The sequence below is a fragment of the Alosa alosa genome, chromosome 19 (genome assembly GCF_017589495.1).
Source record: "Alosa alosa isolate M-15738 ecotype Scorff River chromosome 19, AALO_Geno_1.1, whole genome shotgun sequence".
In the NCBI taxonomy this organism is placed as follows: domain Eukaryota; kingdom Metazoa; phylum Chordata; class Actinopteri; order Clupeiformes; family Clupeidae; genus Alosa; species Alosa alosa.
The window spans coordinates 23,755,668-23,782,581 of record NC_063207.1 but is presented as its reverse complement, the minus strand read 5'-3'; the positions used below and the strand labels follow the sequence as shown (position 1 = coordinate 23,782,581).

At 44.0% G+C, this 26,914-nt stretch overlaps 2 protein-coding genes across 2 annotated transcripts in view; both read right to left on the bottom strand.

Moving 5' to 3' along the window:
- Positions 1–1,621, bottom strand: part of kidins220a (kinase D-interacting substrate 220a) — a 48,630-nt gene extending 47,009 nt beyond the window's left edge. Inside the window, 1 exon segment of the mRNA XM_048270865.1 lies at positions 1,494–1,621. The gene's annotated coding sequence lies outside the window, so the exon portion shown is untranslated.
- A 330-nt stretch (positions 1,622–1,951) lies between these two features.
- The window catches only part of mboat2a (membrane bound O-acyltransferase domain containing 2a), a 59,021-nt gene continuing 34,058 nt past the window's right edge, over positions 1,952–26,914 (bottom strand). Inside the window, exons 4-13 of the mRNA XM_048227928.1 lie at positions 18,738–18,833; positions 17,327–17,382; positions 14,156–14,210; positions 12,486–12,669; positions 10,263–10,455; positions 9,788–9,891; positions 9,565–9,629; positions 9,280–9,412; positions 7,324–7,475; positions 1,952–6,115 (exon numbers count right to left, since the gene is read on the bottom strand). Of these exons, the coding sequence (XP_048083885.1) occupies positions 5,923–6,115; positions 7,324–7,475; positions 9,280–9,412; positions 9,565–9,629; positions 9,788–9,891; positions 10,263–10,455; positions 12,486–12,669; positions 14,156–14,210; positions 17,327–17,382; positions 18,738–18,833 (1,231 nt within the window). The 3' untranslated portion in view covers positions 1,952–5,922. The remainder of the gene's footprint in view (positions 6,116–7,323; positions 7,476–9,279; positions 9,413–9,564; positions 9,630–9,787; positions 9,892–10,262; positions 10,456–12,485; positions 12,670–14,155; positions 14,211–17,326; positions 17,383–18,737; positions 18,834–26,914) is intronic.

Sequence of the window (26,914 nt, the reverse complement as noted above, 5' to 3'; positions counted from 1 at the left end):
CTCAAACATCCAACAATGAATCAACAGGGTGAAAGAGATTCCATCCTTTGTTTACAGCTTGGGCTTTCTGCTGACACACCCTTCAGCAGCACAGCTGCTCTCCTGGGGGGGACAATGTGTGGAGGGCCAATCAATGTGCAGTCAGCCAGCTCCCTCAGCTCCACACTGATTGAATGGGGGCCAACCTTCACCCTCCTCCACTCAGCCACCCGCTTACGACACACAGACACACGCAAAACAAAGACACATAGGAGATAACACACAAATGTCACCTCCAGACACTGACTGAATTGCAGTGACACTTCAGCATAACACATAAGCCAAAGGCAGCCTTACCTCCGGTTCTAAGTTGTGCTGTGCCCTTTGCGCTGTTCAGTCAATGTCTTGCTCTTTGTGTGCTGTCACTCAATCTGAGTACAGAGAGGCACTCCTCCTCTTAGCATCCCTGGGTTCTATGAATGATGCATGAGATGGGAGCAAAACGCCCAATCTCCTACCACACCCACACAATGACCCACTGGGCACACGCGTCCGATTAGCATTCATTACATGCTCCACTAATAAATCTGCAGCTATTGGGTGAGTTGTAACGCTACCCATTTCCTCTTTTTGCCACCATCAGAAACCTGATAGACTTGAAAGTGAGTAGCTTAATTGATTAAGCTATAGAAAGATGACAGATAATCGCCAAATGTTGTCAATGTCCTTAAAGGATTAACAGAACATCTCACTGTCCCTTCATAATTACTTGGACGAGTGAAACATAAGACAGACACCCGCTTTTGGGGAAGGCAGCCCGCACAGATTTAGCAACATCTCAAAATATACCGGTGGGGTTAGCTGTCATGCGGGCGCAAAAGCTGCTGAGAAAACATTTCCATCCACGATGTTTGCTTATCACATCATCCCGTAACAGAGAAGTCTAAGAGACCGATTTTGAACACAAAAACTTTTAACCAGTATCTTAGGCCTAGCGCTACTCATACACACCTGCTTCGAACACCTTGTAGCCTGTTCCTTTCGTTCCATTTCAAATTTCGCATTCACCTGGGACATTGTCAGCTGACACATGTTGCCTCATTGTTTACAACCGAAGTCTATTGTTAGATATAAATAAACCAATTCGTGTCAATTACAGCTGTCATTCTCAACCAATCCATTTCACAGGGATGACTGCACGAACAGCATGATCAATTCTAGTGTTCAGGGTCGGGTAGGTTACGTTTGAATATTTCACTCGTGGCGAGGCATCATTCTAATTAGCCGACTATTACCTTCACAACATTTTCAGGACTACCCAGTTAGGAGTTACAAAATTATGTTTAGGTGGTTTAAAAATATCAATATTCCGCCAAACCTTAGAGACTTCAAAACAACAACTGGGTAAGACTGCAGCTAAGTTAACGTAACTTCAAGAATGTAGCTCAACAGGAACTTCGCGAAAAGGCTGCAGAGCTCGTGACATTCATGAGAGAATAAATTAATAGCATTACCTAGTTCAAGAAGAAATGCCAGGGAGCGTCAAACAAGTCAATCCATTGAATAGAAATTGTTTTGTTCTTTCTTGGTTACTCTGGGTCTTGTGGATATCCCACGATATTTAAAGAGACAGCCATTTTGTTCGAGGGGGTGGTCGAAATTAATTTCGAATACACCCGTCTCCGCCTACTGTAACGGAGTAGGTGCGGCAAAGGCACGTGCACTGTAACTTACCTGCAGTTGAAACCAATGGGTTCCCATTTGGCAATTAACTTGATATGTCATAAGACAATTGGTAGGCTGTTTTCGACTTGGTAACTTCAGAGGGGAGAAATTGCATAGCATAGGCCCATACAATGTGTTTGCATTAATGCAATGCCACTGCAAACCTCAAACACAGCATCAGTTAGCCTAGCCTACTCAAGATGTATGTTACCCCCTCCCAAGTGATGAAAACACAAATCAATAATGGTCAATGTGAAAAAATGAGTATTTTAATCAGCTGGTTTAACTGCCAAGAAACACATCAACAAACACTGTCCAGAATACAAATGACACGTTTAGACAAAAGGTACAAATGTCCCTACACAGCCACACAAATGTTACAAATAAAGCATTTTTACCATAAAGTATAAAATAGTTAATGAATCACAGTGTTGACAAAAGTGACAATTATCTGAGAACACACCATCACCACAATACATTTTGTAGCAAAAGTAAAATGACTGGTAAAACGGTCACTCAAATAAAAATCCCTCTCCCCAAAAAGAAAGAAAACATGAATTCAGGGAAGCCAAATCTGGGCTCCTATTGTGAAGTTATTCTGGTCCAGGTGGTCTGTTTGTGAAGAGGCTCCTGGTGGCTGCTGAAATAATCTAGCACTTGGGTTTTCTTTGACTTTCTAATCTGCATGATTTAACCACTGAAACTGCCAACCACACAAAACTTCTCAAACCACCCCTGACGCAGTGTAGCCTACATACACAAGGATCTCTTCAATGTGATGTGGTCATGATAATCCTTTCCCTTGAGGCTTCTGATAATCTGACAGGATTTTATTGGCAACTCTTTGGGTGTTTGAATCATGTTCAGCCATGTGCAGTGCTAACCTGCGAAGGTAAGATTCATCTTATGGTAAGAAACATAAGCCTCAGACCAGATCATTCAATATGCTAACCAAAATAAGTATTCCAAGATATTCCAAGAGTTTTGATAGATTCTTTCCATCTTTTCAACATGTGACTGGCACCTAGAAATAAGGCCCAGTGTAGTCACTGAGGTGTTGGTGTGGTTTGGCCTGATCTGTCCAAGTCTGGAAAGACCACTGACTAGTGGAAGGGAGGTGAGGAGAAGGGAAAGAGTGACAAAACTGTGCGAGTGCTTTTAAAGCACCCTGACAAATGAAACCCCAGTGTACTTATTCACCAACAGTATCTGAATCAGTGGTCCTGTGACATAGAGCCGATAGATTAATACAGATTAACAACATGGCAGACAGTAGAGTTTGATATTGGGGTAGTACGAAATAACAGTGATACAAATTTTCGGTTCAGACAAATAAACACATCATTGGGTGGGATGGGGTGGTTCCCCAATTCAAATAAATCAGCATTAATATCTTATGTATTTAATCATATATTTCCTTAGGGTTGACAGATGAGGGTTGTTTTTTTCCACACATGATATATGTTTCTAAACACGGGTTGACACCACTGTCACACAAACATACAGACACCCACACACACGTAAGGACAATGCCTCCATCCCTACAAAGAACTGAGACCGAGGAACAAACTGCCATGGTCTAGAGACCAAATTAGCAAAGGCCCAAAAAGTGTGTCTATATCCTAATCTCTCTCTTCATTGGACACCATGTCAGGACAGTCAGTGTTGTACTTGACAGTATGGGGCGATCATAGTGGCCAGCGATACAGCTAATGACCTCACATATGACTGGGCCAGTTGTTCCCCTTCCTCAGTCCACTTCCCTTTGGGCTTCAGTTGTGTTCTCTTGCATTGCTCTGGCAGTTAGTCTGTTTAGCACTGTTTTTTATTCATAGCAAAAAGTGCACAAAAAGAATAAAGTAACAGAAAACAAGAAACTGGTGGGGGAGAGAGAACTCTCCATTTTCCTCATTTCTTCTCAATTTTCACTCATAACATCTAAAAATAATTCTATTGTATTTTTATTTATTCCACCAAATAAATCGGACTCTCTCCAAAAGTACATTAATAGAAATTTCTCCACCTAGTCTAACCCACAAAAAGACTTTCAGATTTTCCATCTTTGTTTTCTGTATCGACATACAACATGTGTGCGCTTCCCATGATTTGGCACTTTGGACATTTCTATCAGTTTTGCATTGATCTGCTGGTTGGTGTGGTCAGTGCACTCTTTGCCTTTCTGAGTCACATACAGTATAAAGTCTTTCCCTTCCTTTGGACCTTTGGACCTACATTGCAGTATGTGGTTTGACCACCCCTGGTAATAACAGAATTGTGTGTTAGACACATCTGAGAGGTGCTAAAAAGGGGGGGAAAAAACAAACATTTTTTTTTTTTAAAATAAGAAATTTCTGAGTGAGCATAGTTTGACTCCCAATTATATTCAATTCATGGTTAGGGTCTGGCCATATCAACAACAAGAGTTAGTAATGTAAGTACTTTGCGGTGCTTATTTCTTAACCAACAAAGAGCAATAGGTGCTTCCACACCTGAGCAGCAGGACCAACTCAAGGCATCCTCATATCAAGAAAGCTCAGAGAGGTTATCTGAACCAGTGGAGTCAGGAATGTGCCTGGAGGTGGCACATGGATACAGTAATGTAAAGCAGCCTGACGTCACTCACATTATTACATACCTGGTGCCGATATGGCAGGTACCAATGGTTCTATGAGGTTCAGTGTGGCCGTGCGTCACTGTGATTTCAAAAAGATTTTAAAAAATACAGATATGGAGAGACAGAGCAAGGCCTTGGACGCTTTAGGGGAGTCTCTCAATTATGGGGCCAAAACCATGATGGAAAAAGCCTTTGGGTTTCCAGACAGTTGGGCAGTATGACAAAACCCTACGTTTCCAAACCATTCATATACTCTAATAACAATATTAGGTGTCTCTAAATACAAACGAGAATAGTTTTTTCTCCCTAACATACATTGTACAAATTTACAAACCTTAAAGATCACTGCAGAGCAAATATAAATGTGAGTCGTGCGAGACATTCAAACAGAATGGGGCTTAAAATGTGTTGTACTATCCCAGTGAAGTGGGACTGTGTGAACACTGGAACTGTGAAAACCCTGAGGAAACCAAACATGACTGATGTGGTTCACGCTAAACCCCTTAAATCAAAAGCCCTTTAAAAACAGAAAAAGAAAAACTCAGACTGAAGAATGAAGAAGATACTCCCTGTCTAGCACCCGTCACCCATAATCATCATCAAAATCGACACAATCATCACTCTTGTACAAAGTAAATGCACATACCCTTTCGCCTGCAAAGAAAGAAAGCAGCAGATATGGCTGGATGTGAAAAACAGAAGAAAAAAAAAAACACTGGAAATAAAAAAAAAAAACGTTGAGATAATCTGATAATCTGATAATCTAAGGCCTGTTTGAAATTGGCATTGAAGAAATTAAAAAAAAAAAAGAAAAACATTTCTTTTGTTACAGACCCGTGTAGGCCTCTCAACGTCTAAAACAGAGGTTGCATTGTTCGTGTGACAATGACTAAAACCCTCTATGTGCACCGACTTGCCCTACCAGTCAATTCTTCTGGGAGAGGCTGGAACAGACACCTGCTTCTAAAGCCATCTCAAGCTTGCCACCGAGAGTACATAGAGGGTTTAAGGCAACTTCAGAACCACATACACTTTCCTCTCTCTTTTCCCTGCCCTGGAAATGGTCTCCCTGTCCCGAGATTAGTGTAATCACTTATTACTTTATTTATATATATATATATATATATATATATATATATATATATATATATATATATCACACCAGATTGGCGTGCTCTCGTTTGACATTGCCGCCACCGCAAGCTTCTCGCTCTGGTCGGTTGCACAGATTAGTCGTTTAGGAGCCTAAAGCATGATCGCAGTGGCCGCTCGCTGCTACTTGAGGGTCAGCTGTTCTGCTGACTGGTTTTCTGACATGTGTATTCATCTGGTGGAGTCTTGCTTGCTTGGTCGGTCGGTAGGTTGGTTTTGCTCGTCTGGTCCATTCAGGTTGAGGGCGAGCACTCTCAACACTCTCGGTAGTGTTCATAAGAGGTTCTCCCCAAACCTGTGTTGCTGTATGCTTGAGTGTGCCTGCATGTGCATATGTGTGTGAGTGCATATGTATGTGTGTGTGTGCATGCGAGTGCGTGCATGTGTATCAGTGTGTGTGTGTGTGTGTGTGTTTGAGAAGGAGCAGGGGAATGGAGATAGCCTCTCCCCACTCATGTGGTTTTCTGCTTCTGGTTGCAGTTGCTGTCCGTGTTTGGGAGGCTGTTGCAGCTGTTGCAGCTGTTGCTCATGGCGCCATCCTGGTGCAGGCTGTTCTGCTGCTCTTTCTGCCGCTGGTGCCTGGGCTTCACCGGCAGAGCCAGCACCACCATCAGACACGTCAGGTGCATGCAGCAGTACCACGACCTGATGGGGCACAACACACCAGACATGAGCTCACAGTACTCAGCATGCAACGTGTACAAGATTAACAGAGTTGGTCTTCAGCACATCCCCTTAATCCATTAAAGGACATCACAGATCAATGCACATGTGGTCGAGCCACATGCGAGTCTGACCGAGGGAAACAAACTACTTGGTCATAGACAGTGTATAGTAAGTCATTCCCTTTAACTTGCCATTTAACAGAATACATGTCATACTGTACGTCAAGACACATACTCTTGCGTGTAATTGTAGCACATAACCATTTATGGATTTGACATTGACGTTCTAAAATCCTTAAATGGGAACCTTTCTACCGCACACTTTATGTGGATTCTCTACAGACACACTTAAAAGCGGGGTGTTAATGGGGGTCTGTCTCATCAAGGAGCGAGAGAGAACACTGCCCCTCTCAGTACTTCTGGACGGAGCCCCGCTGTCAGAGCCCATTTTCTCCGGCGCGCTCACCAATCACAAACCCGCAGCCTAATGCGGTCCCCTGTCCTCCCCCTCGTCCAGTCTTTAACGAGAGTGCTTTACATTCTCCTCCGCTGATTTAATAACAGCCCCGTGAGGAGATACCACCGCAGATTTGTTTTACCTCGCTTGGCGCAGCCTCCGGCGCTAGCCAGCGTCCGCCAATTGTTTAATGGTCCAGCCTGAGAATAAGCCCTTATCTCTGACGGAGCGTTAAAACTGTCTCGTTAACGAGAGGAACGCTTAATGCTCCCTCTCCTTCACTCGCTCAGCCCTTCCTTCAGTGATGCACAGAACACAACGGGCGCAGCGGGGCGCTTCACTCAGTGATATTACAAAGGGCCTGTAGGGAGGCTCTCTACAAACTTTTCAGGGCTGTGACCTCAGTGAGCCAATGTACATGATATGGTGGGATGCTTTCCTTCAAAATCAACATTTCTCTGTTGTGTGTGTGTGTGTGTGTGTGTGTGTGTGTGTGTGTGTGTGTGAAGACAGAGGTCATTTCCTAAATTGTTGTGTTTTTGGATAGACACCCCACTATATAAACATTATATCAGTTGATTTCAACCCATGCATATGGCAACCCTCCTCATGACACTAACCATGACCATCACAAAAGTGTTTAGCAACATCCTCACTCTGCCATTTCACAATGATTGTGGAACTACATTATAAATGCCTTGGCAAGGTCAAGAGGTCATGTGCGTGCTCACCTGTAGAACTTGAGCGAGGGCCCCACCGCTAGCAGCACGAAGGGCACCACGGTGTAGCAGATGGCGATCTGCGTGCCCGCCCACGTGATGATGTCGTAGACGAGCCTGTTAGTGGCCGTGCTCTGGAAGAGCGGCCTCACGTTGTGTCTCACCTGCACACAGGTAAGAGGACGGTCGTTAGGAACATGCCTACCCAATCATAACATTTCTATCATCAGATAGTTACCCAACATGTTGGAACTTATTACATGTGTAAACATGTATATGACGTACATCAACCTGCACATTTCCCCACAAGCTGTCCTTGTCAATCTACAAATGTACCCCACTGTGCTGTTTCGCCAGACTTCCAGCTAAATTTGACCTAACAACAACCACCGCAATATATTACATTTATTTAGTGCTTCTTGGCACCCAAGTAACTGTCAGTAACTGGAAAATCAGTGACCAAACATCCTCATGTCAGCAGACAAGATAAAGGAGGGTGACAAGATCTTGGCAGTGACATGTTAGCCGAATTTCAGTACATAAGCCCCACTTACAACTGGAAACATACAACTAGTCGTACTAACCATTGAATATTTATTTCCTGATACTGTAGCAATTCTGTGAATGCATCCAAAACGATAGTAAAAGTCGGTTATGTTTACAGGCCCACATTTCCTTTCAATGTCCCCATTTCTCAACTGTCCACTATGTTATTGTCTGCATTTTACACAGCAGAAAAATAAGGCCCTTTTTCCAGACTCCTGACACTAATGAGGATGGAGAGGGAGTTGGAGGGCTAACAAGGGGCAAGAGGAAGCTCAAAGTAGCGATGAAATCAGAGAGGACCACACTGAGCCCTTTAATGCGAAATACAGAACCCTTTTTTTCGAGAGGTAGGCCTATCCGAGAGCAAGAGAGCGATGGCATCACCGAATGACCCAGTTTTCGGAACAGAGAGAAGCAGAGTGAGTGAGCGAGTGGGTTTTAAAGTTACTAACAGCGATCATTACAGGATGACTTCGCTTCAATCATCTCCACAGAGTGGAAACGGATCACGGAGATGACAATCGACCTCAGACTTTTCTGCTGATGCCACAATAATGGGAAAATTCAACTTTTTTTTCAAAAGTTTTAGAAAGCTTCTCAGCCTGCATTAATCTCCATCTTCTTACACCACTGCTGCCCTTTCGTCTCGTTTCGTTCAGAGAGCCCCTTTAAAGAGCACTTTAAATCAAGAAGCTTTGAGGAACCTCATAACCTCATGTTCCAATAAAGACTGAAGATTCAGAATAGAATAAAGAATAAAGATTCTCATGAAGAGTTAAGACATGGACAAAATCGACAAGCTACAGACTCCACCCGTCATTCCATTCATGTGTTCCTTACTACAATGATTTTTTTTTTAATCATGCATCATGCTTAAAGCCCCTCCCTCTGCTCCTCCTCACTGCCTATCTCTGTCTCCCCTCAAAAGGCCCAGTCATTTTACTGTCTGGTTTTAATCATCCTCTGCTGTTACCTGTCTGCCTCCCCTCATTAAATCAGCAGTCCATCAGCTCTCATTACCCCCTCTGTCAAGTGAGGGACTGGGCCTCTGGCCTACCGCTAACTAATGGCTACAACGGAGCTTTTACAAGCATGCCTTTCCCAGGCGTGTCTCAGACTGATAGTGTTTTATACACGGCTGTAAAATGCTGTATTACACATAAACACATCCGTTTTTTTGGATCATAAAGAGTTATGGATACATCTACAATTCTTTAGTGTTAGAGAAACTGATACACAGAGAAACTGTAAATGTCAAACATTTTTGATGCATTTAGAATCAAGGGTTTTGTCACACTATAGATTCAATGCTATGGATTCAAGTTTGTTGAGCTTTGATCCATGTTCCTATAAAGGTCAGACCTGTTGTGTCCAGTTGAAGCTGTGCTAGTGTGTGTGCACATGTATACGCTGAATACTCACTGCCCGTGCTGCCATGGTCATGGCGATGCCAGTGAGGAAGGTGAGGTAGTAGCCGGGATAGACGCCATGCCACACAGCGGACAGCAGGAACGTGGCCGCCGTGGGGTTCATGGGACAGCGTTCGTAGCACACCCTGAAGAGACGACCACACACACACACACACACACACACACACACACACACGAAGTTAGTACTGCTGTGCAGGGCGCTTCAAGCTGATTACATTATGTACCAACTGAGATGTTCCCACAATTGCTCAAAGGAGATAATGTAAAAAACTGTCACCTCTTAAGCCAGAGGGCTGTCTGAATGTTCCAGTTGTCCAAGAACATCTTAAAACTGGTGGCGAACTGAAGTTTCAAAAATGGGAGGGGGGGGGGGAGTTAGAAAAAAACTCAGTGTGATGCTTCAACACATAAATCATGTGCCCAGAATTTATTCCAAAGTTTGGTAGCATTCATCTCAAAACACTTAATGTAACATTTCATTGTCAGTATTTCTTTCACACCTCTATGTCCATTATTCTCAGGTTTGATATTAAGTCCCATCTTGGCGTGCCGTCTTTGTTGTAGCCATTGAAGCCAAATCCGGCAGCATTGTTGATGGCGTCAGCTGTTAAATGGAAATACAATAGACCAATTAACTTAAAAGCTAATTACAGTAGCATGTCGATTCTTTTCAGGGCAGTCACTGAGCACAATGGAAAATTGTCTAATTGAGACTGTAGTTACTTCAGCTAGCCAGTAGAGGGCAGTACAATATCAGGCAAAGGGAGAAGCACAACAACTTTGTCAATGTGCATTGCAATGTGCATTGACAGTGACTGTGCATAGCTTTTTTTTTTTTTAACAACACAAGATTGGTGGCCATGTCAACAGAACTAAAGGCAGTCATAAATCTCTGTGTATTTTTCCAATACATGCAAAGTGGATAAATAAAGGCAGCACAGGTCAAACCGTTAGAGTGCTCATCGGGGCACCTACCCAGTGTCCAGACAAAGTAGTACTTTGGCCGTGTGGCCAGCATGGACAGGTAGAGGTAGATGACCTGGACGTAGAAGGGCGAGGTGGCAATGAACGAGTCATCGATGACGTGCTCCACCGGGCACACCCTGAGCACTGCCAGGTAGACCCCTAGCGAGACGCCACACGTGCCCAGCTTTCTGATGACATCGTTCTGTGAAAAGAGCAGGTGAAATGACCCACATGATCAATGCAGTTCCCACAGCAAGGCCTTTTCATCAACTCATATCAATTCACCTGGAACTAACCTGCGTAAAACAAGTGAAGCATTCATTCATTCATTCATTAAAAAAACATGCTTAAAAGTCGTTGCGCAAGTTCTATACAGGTCACAGCAGATTCCACTGTGATCTTTATCAGTGAAACGGTGCTTAATCATTGCTTCTTTTTTCCCACTGATCTGGGCAGTCTTTGCTGAGCTTTGCTCATCCTAACCATGGTGTCAGGAAGCACAGGTCTGCCTCGATCTATACTAGTCTACTAGTGCTTCTCCAGGCCCTCTGGTGCAGGCCTCCTCTGGCTGCCTCCCTTCATCTCTCCTGGAGAACGGTACCCAGGGGAGTCGCGCTAAACTCAGCTCAGCCCAGGCATGATTAAGAACTCCTCACGTGAACACGCCAAAAAAAGACATGAAAGTTCAGAAAGCACAAAAAGGAAAACTGTCATCTCAGCATACCCACCTTCCCACACACACACACACACACACACACATACACACATGAGGCCTCATACTCTTCAAATAGCATGTAAGTACAGTGCAATTAATTTGAAGCCAACTCAGCTATCAGTGGCTTAATTGGAAAGCAATTAAAAGCTAACTGTATGGTTGGAGTATGGTTGGAGGTGGTGTGTGTGTGTGTGTGTGTGTGGAAACGGAAGGGTGTTTAATCATAGCTGACTTAATGGTCAATGAGGTCTGGCAAGGGCACAGAACAGCACAACTATTCCTCTGCATAAAAAAAGGTGTTGCAGAATGAAGATATAAAATGATGGTGGCAATCAATCAAGGGGCGGTTTTAATAACGTCCTCTCTCCACGGGACACAGGCGGAGGGCAGCGAGGTTGGCGCCGAAACAATAGAACCTGAAGATAAGACCTGGGAGCGGCACTGGACCAGGAGAGCCACAGCGGGATGAGAAAAATGGAAAAAAGTGCTGACCACGTATTCACACGTTTGTGTTCAAAACAATGAAAGAAGGCCTCCTCACGCCTGGAATAAAGCAACCCCCTCTTCTCACCAGGACGCAAGTGACCTTTCGTCCTCTCTGTTGTTGTTTGCAAACGGCCTCCTCTATTCTCTCACAAAGCTAAGGTATGCATAATGATTCTCCTGACCCGGAGTTAAGTAAATATGCTGGTGGGGCGAAGCAAGTTCTTCAAAATATGCACACTCGAGGACTAAAGGAAATCTGAGACCTTGAGAGATATTGAAATGTAGAAGCTGTGAGATCCATAACTGTTCAGCTAATTCAATTATCTCAGCAGACCAGTTGCATGTAATTCAATACAGAGCACAGACAAAACCTAGATTCTGTTGCATTTGCTTGAAAGTTCTTGAATCTAGTGACCTGGTCATTACCTCATGTTTTCTCTACTATTCAGACCCATTTCTAAAAGGGCACACTTCTATAGTTTACTCAACAAGTTCTGACAAGATCCCTTAACAGTTAGCTAGACTATAAGTAAATCCTAGGTTACTGGTAATGCCGGTTTCCCAATGAATAGCACCAGCTCAACCCACCTTGACTTTACTCCCTTTTTAAAATTTTCCATTAGGGAAAACGGGTGCCTGGTACTTGGTTCTATTATAGCAGTGTTTCTCAAACTTTTTCAGACCAAGGACCACTTAACCAGTAAAAAAAAACATCACGGACCACCTAGCTAATAGACACAATAGGCCTACTCACTGAACCACCTTGCTAATTGTCTTTGCACCTTACTTATTGTGTCAGAGGATTCATATGATTTAAATTGGCATAGCTTACATAGGCAGTGTTGCAGAACTGTTTGGATTTACATACAAGTTGGTTCAATATTGCAAACAACTCATCTATATTATGTTTTACCACGTCTGCCCGCGGACCACTTGGGATAGCTTGCGGACCACCAGTGGTCCCCAGACCACACTTTGAGAAACACTGTATTATAGTGACCGATTCAGACAGAGGTACTGGTGGTGCTTGCCTTGGGCGATGGCTCAGTCTGCTTGTACTTCCCATTCTCCTTGCCATTGGACTCCAGGTGTTTGGGCTGGTAGGCCGTGCCCTCCACGAACGCCACATAGTCATTGTAGGAGCAGGTGGGGCCTGCCAGGATGCTCATGAAGTTACAGTTGTAACTCAAGTACTCCAGTAAGCTGGGCATTTTCCTGCCATACAAAAGGTCAGACACATGCAGCTCATATAAATAACAGTATAAAACATTACATATGAGCATTATAACTTATAAGTATAATACCATATAAATCAGGTCATATAAATAACAGAGTGTAAAACATTACATATGGGTGAATATGAATGCATAAGAAAGCACAAAACCACAAAGCAAACTCTCAATCCAAAATAAAACCTACTGATGCCTCTTTCGGACATTACAGGGTGAGCACAAGCACAACTGCCATGTTCCATTCTATTTCATTAGTACCACACGGTGCATTTAAAAGTGAAAACAGAAACAGACAGGAAACAGCTCCTTCAAGTTCTTGTTCACCTAAAAAAAAAAAAAAAAACAATGTGTATGCGAGAGAGACAGTTGCATGCTACCAGATTACCTCTAAAATTGAATTGAAGTCAGTGGGCTTCATCACTGTGAGCTAATTAAAAGTTGTTGTTGTTGTTGTTAGAGCTCTAGACTGCAATAAGGTTTGAAGATTCATGCACCATGCATTAGTCGCATGAATGTAAAGAATGTGAAGGAATGGAAAGGTAAGCTTTATGGATGGTGAAGTGTCAAGACCATTATCCCTTTGAAAGGTAATTGCTCATCTCTCACTACCAGAGAGTGGGTGGCTCTGAAATGTTGCTCAGCCAACTCACTGTGACTTGAGCAGTGTTTTCCTGTTCAACCAATAAATGTGCCAGAGAAATAATGCAGGTGTTACTATGGAAATAATAACAAGAGGAGATGATTGCTTAAAAAAAAAAAAAAAAAAACGACAATCCATAACAGACTAAATCAAACAGACACAAATGCTGCACAACAGAAACATTGGACTCAATCCAATGAAGATGTCATGTGATGGTGAGTTCATCTGAGACTTGACATAACACAAAGAGTGTTATAAGCGTTTTAATTAGCCAGAACAGAGCTTGTGATCTTGTCTCACTTTTTCCCCAGTCTGACACTTCCCTGCGAGGACACCATGCGGTGCAGTGAGAATGTGTGGTTGCCAGGCAACAGCTGTGAATCCCCCTGTACGCAACTCTGAACTGGTCTGCAGCATTTCCAGGCTACTGGGTAATAAATGCTGTAATTGTGATCAATATGAGCAGCGGAACAAGAAAAGAGAGCAAAGGGACACAAAATGATGATCTAGTTGCGCTTCTCGTTCCAATTTCCCCTGCTGAACTCATCACCTAAAGGCATGCAAGCGTGACCGCCCGGCCTAATGCGTTGATTAAGCCAAATGTATTAGTTTGATTAAAAGTGCGTCTATAATTCAGCATTTTTTCCACCCAAAAATGACTGACTGTTGCATACAAATTCGTAGGATGGAAGAAGTTGATTACTTTTAAATACATGTCAAGTCACTGAAAGGGGACAAGGCAAATATTGGCCATGCCTCTGAAGGGTGGTATTTCAGTAGGTGAACTTTTTCAACCTGAAAAGAGCACTAACATACCTGTGGCACATACCTTACAGCAAGAATCTTCTGACTGGGAGTCAGTTGCTCCTCCTTACACGCCAAGCCTGGTAGGAGGGAGAGAGAAAAACAGAGCGGGAGAGAGGGAGAGAGAGAGAGAGAGAGAGAGAGAGAGAGAGAGAGAGAGAGAGGGGCAAATTAGGAAGGAGGGATTGGAAAATAGAGAGATCCGTCACATAACTGAAAGGTGTACATCACAGATAACTGTGAAAACCCACTCCACCCAAACTATGACGTTATTGCTCATCAGAAGTTTGACACAGCATCCTGGGCATCCAGTGTGTGTGTGTGTGTGTGTGCGTGCGTGCGTGTGCATGAGAGCGAAAGAGAGAGAGAGAGAGCGAGAGACAGAGGAGGGGAGAGAGTACCCAGGGTGATCCAAGGCCACAGCGACTGGGCACCTCCTCTCCTCCTCTCTGGCAGCATCCTCCACTCTGGGCTTCCTTCCAGTCTCTCTCTCTCTCTCTCTCTCATCCTGTCTCTCTCCCACTGTCTCCCTCTCTCCCCTGTCTCTCTCCCTCCTCCCCCCCCCTCTCTCATCTCGTCTTTCGGTCTCCCTCTCTCTTCCCATCTCTCCCTCTCTGTCACGCTGTTTCTGTCTCTCTCTCTCTCTCTCCCAGTCTCTCCTACTGGCAAGGCCACATGAGCATCTGTAACATCTTTCAGAGTAACGTCACTCTCACCCGGCGTGTCCACCCAGACGAGTAGATGAGGTCTACAGCCTCTAGTCTGCACCACATGACCAGTCCTATGACCACTCTTGACGACCCCCATTACAGCAGCACGAATGACGCTCGTCCAGTAACTGGGCCCACGGCGGCTCTGTGTGGGGTGAGTTTATGGGCGTTTTCATGTGGAACCAATATGTTCCAGTGCGGGGGTTGAAGGTGGGGTGCCGTAGTCGTTCAGCACGCTGGCAGTGCTGAGATTGCTATGGATTGTTCCATCATAAAGAAAGGGGAGGGAGGAGAGTGTGTAACCATCCCATCCCAGAGAAGCTGTATGTGGGGCACCTGGGGCACCTGGGGCTCTGAGGCGCAGGCACACACACACACACACACACACACACAACTCTGTACCCTTACTCACACTGCAACAGTGGGGACCAATGGGAGCTTATCCACAGAGAAAAAGAAAACTAACATCGGATGCCATGAGCTCCAATGCTCTTTTCTCTCTCATTTCTACAAAACAAAGATAAAAGGAGATCTTATAGCTGTGTAACACGCAACAGCAGGACAAATCTGTTTTGCCTAAATACAGCTGAGGAAAAAATAGGAAGGAAAATGCATTCCTTTCTTACTGGACAGTTAAGCTTGAGCGAGAGAGAGAGAAAGAAAGAAAGAGAGACTGAATCTGAGTTTAGTGCCTGAATCTACAATGACCGCTCAAACTCTGTCTGTCAGAGCATTCACCCATCTGACGTGGGCACACGACAAGTTTGTGTGTGTGTGTGTGTTTCCCCATCTATCAACACTATCATGCTGATAACGAGATTAGCCACGTAATCAGCTTCCACACCACTAAATGGCTGGTGCTCAATCACGTGTGACCGACAACAGCACACACAGAGTCCAGCCTCCACCCACAGTAGCCTCTCCTCCACTGTGGCATCTCACAGCAGCATCAAACACTGCAGCAGTGCCAGACAGCAGACTCATCAATGTATTTATATCATATTCATATATCCAGCATAAAGAGGACCCCATACAAGCAATTCATTTTCAACAGTAGCCTATATCACACATTCATATTTTAAAGAACAGTACTATTATGTGAGTATTACTGTTTGTTTTAAGTCTGTAGTAGGTCTAAAAGACGGGAATGCTCAATGAAACCTGGCAATCGTAGAAAGAATGGTGCTGATGAGAGGACGCAAGCCACCAACCCTTTTGTCCAATTAGCTCAAAAGTGATGACGATGTACAACAGGAAGTGGAGTTAACCCGTGGGGGAACGGAGGTGAAAGTTGAAAGGTCAGAGGTAAAGCAGGGGGATGGGAGTGTGAAGTCTGATGGGAGTGTGATCTCAGAGCACCCATCCCCTGGGCTGAGCTAGCTGAGGACACAGCGGAGGGCCCCCTGTGGTTGCATAAGCTCATTAATGCACATCAGTGAGCATAACATGGCATGTTTACTCTCTGCGGGCTTGCACAGCGCTTCCAGTGGAACGCATCAGCAAGAGGAGGATGGCTCAGAGCTATGCAGGACAGCTGTCTGGTGAGGTAAGAGATCTGAGAACTGCTACTCTGCCCTCAACCAGCATCTCATAACTGTCTTTTTTTATAATAATAATAATAATAATAATAATAATAATAATAATAATAATAATAATAATAATAATAATAATAGGCCAATGGCGTGATCTGTAATTAAGGTGTTTCAAAGGAGTTCAAATTTGGAATTTCACACACAAACATTAGGAATGCTAATGCTAAAACAATTATGAGATGCTACGGTAACGCATGGCACCTACAAACAGAAACTTGCTGTCAGGCCCTTTTCTATGCCAGACAGAGAACTCCTCAACAATTTAACTACATCCTAAAACATCCCAATTTAGTCCTGTGGCTCCAGCCAAGTCTATATTTTGGCTGATTTTAAGGCTGCATTAGAATTAAAGTTCTGTAATGAGTTTCTGTGGCCTCTGACCAATGCTCCCCCTCACACTAGATCTTCACTCCGAGAAAAAATAACAATGTCTTCCCCAACCCTCACAAGATTGACCAGAGCAAGCCTCGAGCAAGCCTCGTCATAAATCACTGTAAAACCAGATGTTCCCATTGCATGTGAAACAAAATGAGGAAGTGCTGACTCGACAAAAACCCCAGTGCAGACGTCAGAAAATTATAGAAAAAGCCATCTAAATATTTAAAACGGTGTGCTGAACAATCTTGCACTCTTGTGGAACACAGACATAGATAGAGAGAGACAGAGAGAGAGAGAGAGAGAGACAGATATAAACAAGGAGAGAGAGATAGAGAGACAGAGAGAGAGAGGGATAGAGAGAGAGAGACTTTTAAAATGTCTGTTTATACCAAAGTATGTTCCTTCTCCCTTTTGTCTTTCCAAACGGTGTGTTCTCGGTCAGCTTCTTTCCCCCTAGGATCTAATACAAACCAGCAGAGCAGACAGGCCTGATAAAGAAAACAAGTGTGCGCTTACCGTCATGGATCTCAAACGCTAGGCTGGTTATCTTCTGTGTGATGACCATCATGGGCCTACACAAGGGAAAACACAAGCCTGCCATCAAAAATCGCCATTTCATATGGATGCCTAAGCCATCTGTGCCCACATCACTGAAATTCTGACACACCAAAATCCTCAAAATGGAAATAGTTCCCATTTCATCCTGCAGGCTGCTCAATTTTGACTTCTGCATCGACCACCATGGATAAGATGGCACTAATTGAAAAGCAAGCCTCTCTTTAGCATAGAGATGAGGACAGAATCCCCCCTGAAAAGCCTTTTATCCTCCTGGGGCTTTCAGGAGCAAGGCGTAGGGTCTTTAGCATGCTGCACGGAGGGGAGGACACAATCAAAAAGATGGCCTGGTGCTTTTCCCGTAGTTTGGGTCTCCTCTTTCTTTCATATTCAGTCCTCTACACTTCTTCTTTCTTCACATATCTTCATCTTTCCATTCATCTCCAACCCACAGGTCACCCTTTTTTATTTATTTATTTTTTTTCACTGCAGTGGGTGGTTATATCATAGCGGTCACTTTTAGCCCTTCTGTCTCCATCGCAATGTCATGTATTATTCAGACTCCTATTATATACACACCACTGACATCCTGAAGCCATCAGCCATACTGAGGGCTTGGCCTCTAGGTGAATCAGTGGAAAATAACACAGCATATGAGACTCTCAGACGGAGCTCCAGACCAACGTAAACAACCAAAAAAAAAAAAAAAAAGATGAATGCATCTGCATGTTGTGTGGGTGCAAATAGACCAATTGTGAATGTTTTCAAAGTTATGAGTTAAAGGACTGGTGGTTTTGGTGATCTGTGATGCTATTGAATCTTGATTCTAAGATATCAAACTTTAAAGGGCATTGACAGATTTCCTTCATTAAAAGGTGCCATGTGTAATGTCTGCCAAAAAATCAATTCATACTCCACATTCCATAAAAGATGGGGCAGTATACCTCCAGAAAGTGAGTTGGTCTACCCTAGAGTAACAACCGGGACACGTGTATTGTAGTTTGGCTGGCGGTTATGTTGCCCGCATACCGCCTCCCATGGCCGAAACTGGTATTATGACACCTGTCGGGCTGTGGCTAGTAATTTAGCATGCTAATTCAGGTTGATATCTCTGCAGCACTATACCTTGTAATTTTTTTTAATGACACCATCGCCCTTATTTCTTTTCATTCTTTTGATGCGTGTAGCTCATTTTTTGGATCTTTTTACCTCAATTCTTACACATGGCACCTTTAAATAAATCATTATATGAGTCAGGGTCCTTCATTAAATAAATCATTATATGAGTCAGGGTCCTTCATTAAATGCTCTGAACTAGAGACCTGTAGGCATGTCATGACCGGTGCAATGAGCTTGGACGTTCATTACTTACCCAGTAAAATCTGCGGAGTACATGCCATAGTCGAAGACGTAGACACGGGTGATTTGGCAGAAGGTGAGGTATCCCAGGGCAACCACAAAACAGTACCTGTGGAGAAAGAAAGTAGTTTTAACTAAATAAACAGAATTGCTCTTGCACATATACAATTTTTCATACACCCTGAAATAATACTGAATGCATGAGATCCAGGCTCCAAAACACCAAGAGCTCATGCAGTGGAGAATTTATCACCATCATGCCACCTGGGGAAACTGCTACATCAGGCTCCTCTCTACACTTTGATCAATCCTCACACTCCAGAAGTGTGCGATAGCTTTCACCTAGGGTTGTGCCGATGGACGATATTGTGATGGTTGACAGGCATCACGATGGAAAGCAACCATCGTGATGCCACGCCCCCACATGCCAGTCACTAATTCCTGCTGTAACAGGCTAAAACATAAAAAAAACCTTTCCCTGAAAATGAAATTGAGCCTACTTTAAAGGCTGTCAACCAAACAGTTATCACATATTAGTCTACCATCTTGTAAAATAAAAGACTTTAGTCTACCCTCTTATTCAAATAATTCCTGACTGTGACGTGAATGTGTAGCCTAATTGTCTTTTTGTAGCCTACATGTCTCGCAGGCCTTTAGCCTACATTGGACGTAATAGGTAGCCTAATGTTTTAGCAGAAAATATAGAATTATTATTGTTAGGCTACGACTAGGACATTGTAGCGCTCAAATCTTTTTGCAAGGCTACAGCGAGCGCCAAATGCGTCCTTCTCCTCTGTGTTAAAATGTTCTTTCGTTAATTATAGGATCAGAAGGTAGCCTATTCGTCTTTCACTGTAAGGCTTGTATTTCATGCATTTAGCAAAAGTCCCAGACAGCGGCGGAGTGGTAATCGGGATTCGTTATTTGTAAAAGTGTTTTTACTTCGCCCTCCTATATAGCCTGGACTGCGCGATGTAGAACATTATAAATGTATTTCTGTACAGACATACCTAGGCTATAGGCTAATTAATTAGTGTTTACCACACTAACCCCCACACACACACACACGACATCATGCCAATTTAAATTCAAATTCCAATTTAGGCGACATCGCCCAACCCTACTTTCACCATCCAACACCTGGGGGATGCAGGAGGGAAGGTTGGCAGGGAGGAAACACAGCTGGTACAGTTGGCGCAGAGGCAGCTGAGTAGGGAAATATGGTTTACCACAATACAGAACTTATTCTTATTCGAATAAGAATAAGATCTCCTTGCTTTCTGACGCATTTTTGTTTTCAGTCTAAGGCATTCTATAGTGGTGTGTCATGTCTGAAAGCTGAATGATGCAAAAGAAAGTATTGAACAAAGACTGAGAGAGAAAGAATCTACATGCAATGTCAATCCAGGAAATGAAAACAAAGGGCCCAAATCGTGGGAGGGGGGTGGGGTGCTTTCACACCAAAATGAAACAATGCCTCCCTGATGATACAGCGCCATCTGCATCGTGCTCTGTTAGCATTTGTCTCCACCGAAGAGAAAGCTGTGGTGAATGAAGAGGGGACTCATAAATGGATCTGTCTATGCCGTCGTTCATTTGTACACCTCAAAGGGTGAGAGCTTGCCGTCTCTGGCTGAGGGGTTACTCTGATAACAGCCGGGGAGATCCAAATCCACATAAAACAGCACAGAGTCTATTGAGAACAAGGTTACATCTGAGAGAGGAAATCCATTTAAAAAGCTGGAGGAGTCACAGAAACACTTGCTCAGATGTGGGGAAACATGCAGGGAGAGGCAGAAGATCTCAAATCTGGATTACAATTTCTCACACGCTGAGAAAGAGAAATGAGATACTGGGCCTCAGCAGAGGAGCCCTTTGCTTTGCTGTTCTTCAGAGAATGATTTGTCTGCATAGCATTTCTTTCACTCCTGTACAACCTCTTGCTGCAGATAGAATAAAAGTGTGTGTAATATTAATGTTATTCACGGCCCCCAAAAAGAGGCTTGTTTGGAGCGTTTCTGGGGAGGTGGGAGCAGATCCTAGCGGTCTTGACCAATGCTGATGAACAGCTGCAAACAGTTGCAGCGACCTCTTGCCTCCTACTCCCCAGCAAACACTGCCTGTATTGAGGTTCTGAATGGACCGCGCTGTGCGAATGTGCTTATGTGGGGTGGACGGCTCGCCCAGGGATGAACCGTGCCATTGAAGATTTCCTGCTGGAGCGCGCCGATGATTGCTCAGGGGGGTGGGTGCCCAGGCCCTCCCTCTGTCTCTGACAAAGCGGGCCTAACACTGCAACGATCCTCCATGCCATTCAGCTGCATTCAGAGCAGTGCCTGTCCAGCCAAGACACTGAAGGCCTTGACAAGGGAACGACCGAGTGCAATGCGTGCCCGGACACCCGGCCATGAAGGGTCCCCATTCTTCAGTACAGTAAAGGGAGAATGTGCAGAGGTTTGGACGTGGACTCGGGCTCACCGAGTTCACTGAAGGAGCACCGAGTGCAGCAATGACGATCATCCTTTCCCAGCTTGTCCAGAGTTGAATGGCAGGAACAGACTCACTAAAACTGAAAAGAAGATCTGGAGTTGTTTTTTAGCACTCTGAAGAGGAACATTAGGACTTCCTATATCAAAAACTTAATTATAGTAAACCATAGCATCAGCAATGAGTCAATGACCACCATCTCAGAGTTATTGGGTCAACTGGTGATACATCTTCTCAACTTGACTGAAAAGAATGGGGTGAAAAAAATAGTATCCTGATACTTGGACCAAACTGCACCTTATAAATGTAATTTCAAGGAAATTACCAGTGCATGAAAATATAAACATACTGTATTAACATAAAATGCCAAACAAACTTTTATTTGGAAACAGTTGGCAGGAGTCATAGTTGATAACAACTGACAGTTGAAATGGCTGAACAGTTAAATAGTTGAGTAGTTTAAATAGTTAAATTATTTACTAGTGAATTATTGTAGTGTAGTGAGGAAATTTATTTTGAAACAGTTGTGGGCAGAGGAAATAGTAGTCTTAAGAGAGCCAGATTGTATGCTTAAAGCCGGAGACAGAGTATATAGTTTAAAAGTTGAATGTAGATATTGGACCATAGTGTAATGGATGTTGATAGACAGAAAGTTGAATGGATGTTGATAGGCAGATTGTTTAATGGATGTTGATGGATAGTTTAATGGGTGGATGAGTGATGGTTTGAAGAGGATGAATGGATAGAAAGTTGGATGGAATGTGCCTTATATCCTTCTAGACTGGAGAGACACAGAGAGAGTTGGCCTAGTTAAGCAGAAAGCAGTTGATACAGGTGCAATCAGTTTAACTGGCCCTTTGATGGGTCCTAGTAGTGAGCAGCTGGAAGTTGATACAGGTGCAAATCAAGTTAATTAGTCCATTGTGATGTCAGTGCTAATGCAAAGTCTATGGGGAAAAATAAGCTTGTATTTTGTTAATATCTCAAAAAGTATGAAGTTTACAAAAGTGAAAAATACATTCCTCAAATGTCCTTTTCAAGACCTACGTTACAAAGTTTGAACAAAGTTTCAACGTTAAACGGTTAAAGCTGAATTAGACGCAGAAATTTGGTGGGAAGAAGAAGAAGAAGAAGAAGAAGAAGAAGAAGAAGAAGAAGAAGAAGACTTCGGATAACAGAACAGTGCATTTTCATGCACTGTAATTAATCAAGTAACAGATTGTCACAAAGGAATATCAAGTACAGTGAACTATATACAAGAAACCAGAAAGGTCCTCCCTTTTAATCATACACCAGCTGTCATTTCTAGGCCATCACAGTCAAAACTACAGACTTCAAAATCATAATCATCTGTCTGAAACTGGATTTCAAGACTGATGAAACAGCTTTAATGAGTGTTTTGTGTCTGTGGTGGATGAATATTGTCATCAAAAACACACGCACACAGGTGTGACCTATTTGTCCTTCTGTCACAGTCATGTCTCCCAACCATCTGTAGAGCATGTGTTTGCATGGTTGATCAAATATCTTCCTGCCACAGACAGACAGACAGACAGACAGACAGACACACACACACACTATGTCTGCCATAACATGCATTATAGTTTCACAGGGAGAGATGCTGAACTAGAGGCATTTGACAAAAAAGCTCAACATTTTCATCTTTGTCTTAATTTTTATCCACTGAAACCCAACTTAAATGGTCCCAATGATCCAATGAATGAGTCAATTATGCTTCAAAATAACCTGCCACTACTTCGCTACACATTAGCTACCACTACTAACATCAAGTTCTGCAATCTTTCTACTGTGAACATGTATGACTTTGATGTGTGGCAGACAACCACACACAATAGTTGATTCATCTGTGTGATCATTTTGGAGGTTGTAGTCTGGAGGTTTTAGTAAACACAAAGGTGTTTCTGTGAACGAGACCTAGCTTCACTGATTGGAATAGGATGGTCAAAATCATAGAAACACTTCCAATCTTCCCCAAGTCCAATGCACCTCAACAGCATCAGCAGCATTGGCATCAACAGCATCAGAAACAGTATCATCAAGTCTTGATGGTGATTGGTCAATGATTTTAAACAAATACTGAATATTACAACCTTCGTGGAACTGATGGACTGATGTTAGGAAGTCTGTGTAACTAATAAATTGGCAGCAGAGTGTATATACACACACACACACACACACACACACACACACACACACACACACTCCACTCCACAGCATGGGGTAGAGTGCAATCCTGGCAAAGAAAAAAATAAATCGATTCCTTGCAAAAAAAAGGGGTGGGGGGAATCAATGGACTGTGCTTGTTTTAGGACCTTTAAGATGAGTCCTACAAGAAACAATTACGCTTCTTTACAGCCTGGTATGCCACTCAGGAGCACATTGGCTGGGCACAGAGCTGAGCGTGCCCCACGATGGCACACTCCCACAACGCACAAGGAGCACGTGTGGCCCCCTCCCAAGCCTGCTCTGCTGCCTAGCCTACGCATGTCAAACAGAATACAGTAGGATCTTGGCTTGTTAGCGACAGAGCCTCTTTGATTCTTCCCTGTTCCATATGGAGCAACGAAGCGAGAGTCTGCACACCAGGGCATCATCTGGGTCTGTCTGCGGGACAACTGGAGTGGATTACAAAATGAGACACCTGCAATAACAGTCAGCCTGAGTTGAGGCTGCCTTATTGCTGGCATTTAAGCAAAGTTACTTGTCATCTAAACAAATTGAATTTTCCACCTGATCAACAGTTTATCTGGAGCAACTTCATTAGGATTAGGAGCTACTTTAGATAGAATAACTGGAAGAGACATCTTGGTTTGTCAGAAAGAAAGATGGAAAGAACAACCCTGAAGTAGGGTCTATTAAATCCAACACTAGAGAACTGATGTCACTAAATAGACATGAGAGAAATGGTTCTGTCAGAAACAAGTTAGAAAAGACCCCTAGATCCCAGGGTGGCGTCTCCTGCAACATCATTAGCGTCGCAAAGAGAAAGACAAATGGCCGCAGCAGGGCTGCTCTTTCAGTCAGAGATGGATTGGCAAAGAGAGAGAACCACATGTTCAGTATTCCAAAAGAGTAGAATGTTGACTCCAGTGCCTCTGTGTGCACTGTTCAAATACATGTCTCATAACACTCTAGAGCGCAGCACCATCTGCACAAACAAATACAAAGCAAAATACCCGCGTGCATGTGGGGAAACTCAGATGGACATGCCCCCCTCTGGTTTCATTTCACAATCAGATTAACAAGACGTGACTCAAGAGATCTTCTTTCCTCTCGTCTACACGTCCTCTTCTCCTCCCTCTCCATTCCCCCTCTTCTCAGTCTCGTCACAAGCGTTGTTCCATCGCTCGTGACGCTCATCTCCACTAATTAGCTCGGTCATTAGTTCGTGCACAAGTGCTCGTTGGCTTGCAGTCATACTTGATTAGGCACAGTAATTGAAATCAGTGCAGTCGGGGAGGGGAGGGGGGGAGGGGGGGGGGCACCTTCATTACAGCGCGCCACAAGGGTTGGACAATCGATAGCCCTTTTCGACCCTGCAGCATTACTGCGACGGCGAGAGTGAATAATTGCTGTGTAACATATTAATCATCAGGTGAACTTATTGCCTTTGTCTTCCAGCAATCCAAACAAAGTTGCTGTATCCGGAATGCAACAACTGATCTACAAGCCAGAATTCTACAAGCCACAGTTGTAAAATTAGCATCAACCAGCAGGGGGAGCTCTGTAGTCTGTGTACAAAACAAGGGCAGAGTGCTACAGTACATCCAGAAGGTTCTGTCAGCTCTCGTTTTACACGTTCAACAAAATGCCTAGGGTTCCAGACAGAAGTGGCACCATATAAAAATATCCCCTACAGCCATAAAAGACAGATTAACACGCAGCTACATGCACTACTGGTTTATTACTTGGACTGAAATGAGCAAACAATATCATCTTTCTAATATAGCACTGGCAGTGAGAGAGAGAGTGGGAACAAGTGGAGTTACTGTACAGAGAGGGGCAACACAAGTGGCAAACAACCAGGTTCCTTTTTCAGCGTGTACTCGCAGCTGCATTGTTGGTAGAACTGTAGCACGCACAAGGTGGGCCCAGCTAAATCTCCACAGAATCAAATTCAAAAAGACTTACTGCAAACAATTATATATTCTCCCTCAGCGTTTGTCATGCTCTGTTTAATTTCTGTGGAGGGCTGTTTGGACCGTTTCACTGTTATGTGGCTTTTGCACCTGCTACATGTACTGTATTACAACACAAGGAATCGCCATTGTAGCCATGAGGAGTGGCTGGACAGAGGCAGGGAGACAAGATGAATGAGTAGGAGAGGGGGAGGAGAAAGAGGAGGAGAGAGGAGAGGAGGAGAGAAGAGAGGAGGAGAAAGGGGTGGTGGGGAGGTGGAGGAGGCAGAGGGGGAAGAGTATTAGAGGGGGAGAGGCCCAGCTTCCAGCCAGCTGGAATGGGGCCCAGACTTCTCTCCAAAAGAAAAAGTATTAACCCTTTCACGGCTTTCAGTCACAAAAGGAGGATACTAATCAGAAACATCCTCCCCTGATTATGCTCACATGCTGCTTTCATGGCTGATGAGGGAGATGTTACGTGTGAAGCTTTTCAAGACCCCCCCCCCCCCACAGCACAATAGCGACACTTCAAAACATGCCTGGTGCCTTTAATCAGAGTGAAAGCTCTGTGGCTCTCTGGGTAGCTGCCAGGTCAGATCGGCTAATAAAAAAGGACCCACCTGACCCTCTTTACGCACGCACACACACACACGCACGCACACACACACACACACACACACACTTTCTCTGCACTTCTATTCCTCTACCTCTTTTTTATGCAATCTTTTACCTCATGGGTGCTGCGCTTTGCTCCGTGGTCTATTAGGAGCGTGACTACCTCTGAGAGCCGAGGAGGCACACTGTCCTTCTTACACACACACACACACTCTCTCTCTCTCTTTCCCATGGCATGGAATGGGTGTGTCTACAACTTCCTTATCCCTGTGGAGTGGAAGCATCACACCCAAAAGGAGTACAACAAAGAAACAAACCTGTGAAATCCATGAAACGTATGGTAGGACATTCAGGATATTCAGGATGCTTGAAATTACATTAGGCTTATGTTTCCATAAAAAGTGAGTGGTTATGAGTTTGGACAAGTACGTCAGTCTTGTGAACAGTCTTGGTGACAAGCCAAAACAAAATCTTGAAACTGGGATGAACGAAGGCTTTTACTTTTCCTTCGCCATCTCCACCCCAGATATTCGGTATAAACACCCGACGACACAGACGCCTGCAGAGCACCTGTGTTGCTTCATTAGCATTATTGCCGTGGCTCTCCGTTTCATTGAGCACACCTGGGCTCCAGCAGGGGGCATCTCTTCCTAGCGTCCCCCACAGATGGAACTGAAGTGAGCAGCAGCTGCTCTTTCAACAGCTACCACCCCCAGTCCCCAATCCCTGTGCCTACGCTCTGTGTGTGTGTGTGTGTGTGTGTGTGACTGTGTGACTAACCATACCACACACATGCGCACACACAAACACACTGGCAGTGCACACAAGTTTGCATGCACACACACACACACACACACACACACACACACACACACACACACACACACACACACACACACACACACACACACACACACACACACACACACACAGGTAGAGACTTTGGACC